The sequence below is a fragment of the Dromiciops gliroides genome, chromosome X, assembly GCF_019393635.1.
Source record: "Dromiciops gliroides isolate mDroGli1 chromosome X, mDroGli1.pri, whole genome shotgun sequence".
In the NCBI taxonomy this organism is placed as follows: domain Eukaryota; kingdom Metazoa; phylum Chordata; class Mammalia; order Microbiotheria; family Microbiotheriidae; genus Dromiciops; species Dromiciops gliroides.
The window spans coordinates 11626444-11633847 of NC_057867.1; the positions used below are offsets into that span (position 1 = coordinate 11626444).

Genomic DNA, 7404 nt, shown 5'->3' on the forward strand with positions numbered 1-7404 from the left:
TTCATTCATTCATTCATTCGCTTGCTGATCTATCTATCTATCTATCTATCTATCTATCTATCTATCTATCTATCTATCTATCTATCTATGTATTCATTCATTTATTGTGGGGCAATAAGGGTCAACTGACTTGTCCAGAGTCACACAGCTAGTAAGTGTCAAGTGTTTGAGGCTGGATTTGAACTCAGGCCCTACTGAATCTAGGGCTGTTTCTTTATCCACTGCAGTGTCACCTAGCTGCCCCTCACCTTCCAATGTTTTTAGTGCTTTCTCAAGGCTTCCAAATGATAAATAGCGGGGGATGCGAGTGCTTTTGCCCAGCTCAAAGAAGATTTGGCAGGAGCTGCTGCCCATGGTTGGGGTAGGTTAGGGCAGGTTGGGACAGGGCACTCCCACTGTCTGCACCCTGATTTTGAGGAGAGCAAGAATTCAGTTGTCTTCATTGGGCTTGGGATTACCTGCTGAGATGGGGGGGTCAGCAGGTCTTCAGCGAGCCACTTAGGAATGCCCCTTCTTTTGCCCAATTAACCAAACAAAAGCTAATTGTCCTTTACAGAGCCTGAATTTGCCTATCTCTCCCAAACACCCTATGCTCCTGGTTCTGCCCTCCAGGGCAAAGCAAAAGAAACTGAAGCCCTTTCCCCTGAGGGTCTTTCTAATATTTGAAAACAGCCATTCGACTTTTCCCATCTCCGTAACATAGTCCAGGTACTTAGATCACCAGTGTACCTCTGTGGGGTGCCAAGAAGTACAAAACACCAAGCACTGAACTGGCTTGTATAAAGCATCTCATTAGCCTCCATCTCCTGGTGAGGTAAGCTCAGGAGAAGGGTTAGCACCTTGGGTTTTTTCAGATGAGCAAACTCCAGGCCCACAGAGGGGTTAATTGGCTTGCTTATTACGTCTCCTCAGTGGACAGTCTGAGGATAGAACCCCGATTCTGACTCTCAGCCTTTTATCACCCAGGAGTCTCCCCTAAGTTTCTGATGCAATTCTGGTGGCCTGGGAACTCCTAGTGTGGGAACTCCCTCCACTGAAGTTGATCATCACCAATTGGTGACATAGTACATAAATCCTAGGAGTTACCTGAGGCTCTGGGAGGCCCAGTGACTTCTGGGCTCACACAGCTGCTGGCAGAGATTGAGGTTTGACTTTAGTTTCTCCTGACCCCAAGTGTACCATGATGTCCAAGTTGCTGAAAGAATACATGAGGGATAAAAAAAATACATAAGGGGGCATCTAGGTGGCACAGTAGAAAGAGCACTGGCCTTGTATTCAGGAGGACCTGAGTTCAAATGTGGCCTTAGACACTTAACATTAGCTGTGTGACCCTAGGCAAGTCACTTAACCCCAATTGCCTCACCAAAAAACCCCCCAAAAACAAAACACACACAAAAAAAACACAAAAAATGAATACATAAGGGGAAAAATCTATGGATCCCCTTCAAATCAATATATCAAACAGTAAGGTTATCTTAAGGCATCTACTATGTTCTAAGCACTGTGCTAGGTCCTGGGGAACCCAAAGGCCATTGGATGGAGCTGTTGTGGGGGGCCTGGGGACTCGGCCTGCCCTGGCTTTGCTGCACTTTCATCCAGGTTGTTTCTCTGGGATACATTTTCTTATTCCCTTTAAGAGTAAATGGGATCCGACTGGAACAGGAGCAACCATTGCCATGGTAACAGGAGGGTACCAGAGGCGGCTACTCTGCTATTTTTGCCTGGTGTTCTGCATGGAGATTCTTAAGGTGTTAAACCAGTTCTGGGCAGCCACCTGGGAGAGGGTCCTGGCTCTGATGGGAATGGGCTCTGGACCAGCCTTTTCCTACAGCCCTATAGGTGTGTGTGGTAGGGGGAGAGGGGAACCTCCTCGCACTTCCCTTAAGATTGCCTTTGTTAGGGGGCGGCTAGGTGGCGCAGTGGATAAAGCACCAGCCCTGGATTCGGGAGTACCTGAGTTCAAATTTGGCCTCGGACACTTGACACTTACTAGCTGTGTGACCCTGGGAAAGTCACTTAACCCCCATTGCCCCACCAAAAAAAAAAAAAAAAGAAAAAAGAAAAAAAAAAGATTGCCTTTGTGGGGGCAGCTAGGTGGTGCAATGGATAGAGCACCCACCCTGGAGTCAGGAGGATCTGAGTTCAAATGCGGCCTCAGACAATTAACACTTACTAGCTGTGTGACCCTGGGCAAGTCACTTAACCCCAATTGCCTCCACCAAAAAAAAAAAAAATGAAGCCTGCATTTTTGGGGGCGGCTAGGTGGCGCAGTGGATAGAGCACTGGCCCTGGATTCAGGAGGACCAGAGTTCAAATCTGGCCTCAGACACTTGACACTTACTAGCTGTGTGACCCTGGGCAAGTCACTTAACCCCCATTGCCCAGCAAAAACAAACAAACAAAAAAGATTGTCTTTGTGGCTTCCTTTTACTTATTGAAGCACCTACTACTCTAGGTGCCAGAGACAAAAATGAAGCCATTGCTGTCCTCGAAGGGTTTCTGTTTGGTCGATTTTGTTGCAGGGACACAGCTAGTCCACAGATAAAGAAAATACAGAACAAATCCAAAGTAATTTGGGGGCAGAGCACTAATTGGGGGCCTCGGGGCAGATAAGAGGAAGAACATTCCAGGTACCTGTGACCTTTGCCTGTGTGAAGGTACAGAGATGTGAGATGGCTGTTCAAAGGCAGCCAGATGATGCTGCAGCTTGTAGAGCGCTGGGCTTGAAGCTTGGAAGACCTCAGTTAGAATCCAGCCTTAGACACTCCTGGGAAAGTCGCTTCACCGCTGTCTGCCTCAGTTTCCTCATCTGTAAAATGGGGATACCAGTAATAGCACCCCCCTCTATTCTTATGAGGAGGAAATGAGATGATATTTGTAAATCACCCAGCACACTGTAGGCTCAATGTAAATGCTAGTAGCAGCAGCAGAAGTAGATGGGAGGGAGTAATTTGAGGTAAATCTAGAAATACAGGCTGGAGCCAGATTAGAGAGGACATTAAATGTCAAAACAGAGGAGGTCATACCTTATCGTATCTTATGCTAGAGGCAAGAGGGAGTCATTGGAGTTTCTTGAGCAAGGGAATGATGCTGTCAGATCTGTACTTAGAAGTAGAAATTAAACATTTATGTGGAAGGAAGATTGAGGAAGACCAGGGGGCCAAGTAGGCCAGGAGGTAATTGCAATCCTGTGTGGGTCCAGATGGCACTTCACTGACTTTGCTGACTATGACACACACACACTCTCTCTCTCTCTCTCTCTCTCTCTCTCTCTCTCTCTCTCCTTTGGTCCACTTGGAGGTGGCACCAATGAATTTGGGTGTCAGTATGGTTACTATCATGGGGCAGCTAGGTGGTGCAGTGGATAAAGTACTGGCCCCGGACTCAGGAGGACCTGAGTTCAAATCAGACCTCAGACACTTGACACTTCCTAGCTGTGTGACCCTGGGCAAGTCACTTAACCCTCATTGCCCTTCCAAAAAATAAAGAGAAACTATCATTTATGCTAAGCACTACTTTAGTAGCTTTCCAAGTACCTTGGCTGATGATGCTTTTCAGGTGTGACATTCAAGTTCATATTCAGAAGAATTGAGTCCACAGGTTTGGGAACCAGTGAGGCTGTGGCAACCTTTCAGAAATGCCTCAATGCTGGCTTTTCAGCATGGTGTGGTGGACAGAGCCCTAGCTTGGGAGTTGGAGGCTCTGGGTTCAAATCTAAGCTCTACTTACTTAGTACCTGTGTGATATCAGGAAAGACACTTAATAAGGGCCTCAGTTTCCTCATTTTAAAATCACAGCATTTGACTAGATGACTTCCATCTCTACCTCTATGATCCCACCATCCTTACAGGGTTGCCAAACTGATGTTCCTAAAATGCAAATTGGACTATGCCACTCTCCTAAAAAAAAATCTTGAGTGGTTCCCCATTGCCCCATCAATTTTAATAAAACTGACACTTCTCATTTGGCCTTTGAAACCCTTTACAATCTAGCTCCCACCTCCTTTTCCAGGCTTATTGCATTGTTACTTCCCTTCACACTCTCCATGGCCCAGTTAAATGAACCTACATGCTATTGAAAGTAACATTATATGTCAGTGAGGACCTTTACGAACTGAGTGTATTACATCAGCCAAATAACAAAAATCCCGTGTTTTCCCAGGGAGCCCTTGGCTGGATGGGCTGCTATTCATATAGGCAACTTTTCTATCATGAACCCCTCTTGAGCCTGACTTTTGCTGAATTATCCCTAGCCTTGTTTGCTCCATCCAACAGATGATGGAATAAGAATATGTGTGGGGGGCCCTTTGGATGTTGCCATTGAAGATTTAATAGCTACAAATACTTTAAAAAAAATTCCACCTTCTCTTTGCAAAGCACTTAGAAGTTTTCAAAATGCCTGCTTGGATTTTAACTCATTTAAAACCCTGACTGTTTAAATATAGAACTGGACTCATTAATAATGGCATCAGCTTTCAAAGCCCAGAAAAAACACCAGTTTCCTGTGGGGCTTTGCTCTTTGGGGGGGGGCGGTGATTGGGGTTAAGTGAGTTGCTCAGGGTCACACAGTTAGTGAGTGTCAAGTGTCTGAGGTCGGATTTGAACTCAGATCTTCCTGAATCCAGGGCTGGTGTTTTACCACTGTACCACCTAGCTGCCCTGGGGCTTTGCTCTTACCACTCCCCACCATGGTAAAGCAGTGTCGGCACCTACACAGCAATGCCACGTTCATGGGCATTGAGCAATTGACGATCATGTAATCAAAGACTCACGAGGATCTTAGGTTGGGCCTTCTGGAGCCTGGATCATTCACGGGCCTCACCTCCACTTCTCAGAATCCCTAGCCTCCTTCAAAGCTCAGCTCTGGCCACCTCCTACCAGGTGATGAAAGCATCTACTTAGGCACACCAGGCTTTCTGGAGCATTTCCCAAAAGCTCAGCTCTTGGCCCATCTCAGCCCTGCCCACCAAAACCCTGAGGGGGTTCCGCTTGACCCTGGGATAGAATACAAATGTTTCAGCTTGGAGGTTTTACAAACTGTGCAGGTTTTGCAAGGACATTTCCCAAATCTGCTGTGATCCATCTTACAGTCTCAGCAGCGTCCATCACCACCAGTATTATTGCAGAGATGTTAATTGCTTTATGAGTATTGTCTCCTTTGAGCCCTGTAACAGTACTCTGAGGTAAGCACTACAGGCATTAATATCTCCATTTTACAAATGAGGAAACTGAGACTTGCCCACAGTCACGGGCTCATTACCTCAGAAAGGTAACCTCTGCAAAATTCGAGCAAAGTAAGTAAGGTGAATTGTTTACAGACTGGGCTCCCTGTAGCAAATGATTCTGTTTAAAAGCTAGTCACAAGGGCAGCTAGGTGGCACAGTGGATAAAGCACCAGCCTTGGATTCAGGAGGACCTGAGTTCAAATCTGGCCTCAGACACTTGACACTCACTAGCTGTGTGACCCTGGGCAAGTCACTTAACCCTCATTGCCCCATAATTTAAAAAATAGGTATAAAAGCTAGTCACAGGCTCCTAGCTTGATAGATTTTGATCTGGATGGGACCTTTGATCTGGATAGGTCAACCAGACTACCCTTCCTTTTATAGAAGAGGAATGTGAGGCCCAGCAATGTTAAAGTACTTGCCTGAGGTCACATGGCTAATAAGCATTTCAAACCCAGGACCTAGAACTCCAACCCAGGGGCTCTGGATTTGTGCCATGCATGGCCTCTTACAGTGTTTTGTCATTGCCCTCTCTGTGAGAATTGTGACCCATGCTTTCCCTATTCTGCCACCACCCCACCACCATCAAATAAGGGGGAACTTGGTACAACTTTGATGGATTATGATGATGCCCGCATGTGCCAGTATTTGTGGGCAGTACAGTGGGTTTTCCACAGTCTGGAGAAGAGAAATTTCCAAAGGGGCTTGCTTCAGATCCCCTCACCAGGGTTAGACACATTCATGGTGGGAGCTTTCACAGGTGCCTGCTCAGGATGAGAGCTTGGGGTTTCTTGCCCCTTTCCTTTCTGCCTGGGATCTGGCCCTGATGACCCCCAGCTGGGGGGAGGGGGGTGGGGCTTGGTCTGAGAGAAATTCTCAGTTTCTTTTCATGTTTTTTAAAAACAGTCACAAGTGAGAAACATCACGATATTTACTACGTTATCCTTTTCTTCACCCTCCTCCCCACTCCCTTAAAGAGAATGCCTTGCCTTGGGCTGACTCTCCTTGTACAGGATAGGTCTTTGCTCCTGTCCCCTGGGGCCTTCTTCCAATGGACAACTATTGCTCTTATCTGCAACAAAGGACAGAAACTCAGCACCTACCAGGAGTAGGGAGGCAGGAAACAGGCTACACAGGGAGAGAGGCTGTAAAATGGAATAGTGACAGCATCTTGCTCACAGGCTTGTTGGGAGCATCAGGGAGATAATATTGCAAGGTGTTTTGCCAATCTAAAAGCTTTCATGTCCTTTCTGTCATACTCCTGACTTACTGGTAGTATTGGGGGTGTCAAAATACTTCTTGTGGGGGCAGCTAGGTGGCAAGGTTGATAAAGCGCTGGCCCTGGATTCAGGAGGACCTGAGTTCAAATCTGGACTCAAGACACTTGACACTTACTAGCTGTGTGACCCTGGGCACATGCAGCCCATCCACAGCATTAACTGCACCCGCTGTGTGCCCAAGGACAAAGCCATCAAGAAGTTCCTCATCTGCAACATCATGGAAGCCGTGGCCATCAGGGAGATCTCTGAGGCCAGTGTTTTCAACTCTTATGTGCTGCCCAAACTGTATGTGAAACTGCATTACTGTGTGAGCTGCGTGATCCACAGCAAATTAGTGAGGAATCGGTCTCGTGAGGCACGAAAGGATCAGACACCCCCACCCCGCTTCAGACCTGCTGGTGCTGCCCCCAGATCCCCTCCAAAGCCAATGTAAAGAGCTATCTCCATATCAAAATTCCTGAACTAGTCAGAGGTAAATAAAATGGTTGAAAACAACCAAAAAACAAAACAAAATACTTCTTGTTCTCCACTGCTACTTCTAGTCCTTCCCTATGCCACATTCCCTAAGTAGTTTCTCCTCCTCTGAGAGTCCCACTTTGTCCCAATTTGTCACCCCATCTAGATCCTAGAAGGTGTCATCCAGAGATTCATCTTCCTCAACGATTTCCGTATCGTACATGGATTTCCTCTTCTCCCTAACTCTTTCCCACATTCTAGGGGACTTTCACATAGATACTAATCTTCCTTCAGTGGTTCTTCCCAGTACCCCAATCTACTCAGTTCTTATGACCTTAGCTACACACGGATATGGTCACACCTCTGACCTTGTCATCACCCATAAATGTTCATGAATTCTAAAATGTCTTCATCTGATCAAGATCTCTTACCATCTTATCTTTT

General features: G+C 46.5%; 1 protein-coding gene across 1 annotated transcript; it reads left to right on the top strand.

Annotated features, from left to right (window-relative positions):
- Nucleotides 1–1364: 1364 nt before the first annotated feature.
- On the top strand, nt 1365–6937 carry LOC122734092 (40S ribosomal protein S26-like; the record flags this gene model as incomplete). The annotated part of the gene is made up of 2 exons (XM_043974784.1): nt 1365–1406; nt 6635–6937. Coding segments are annotated over 2 exons (345 nt in total), but the record flags the coding sequence as incomplete, so codon positions are not given.
- Nucleotides 6938–7404: the final 467 nt, after the last annotated feature.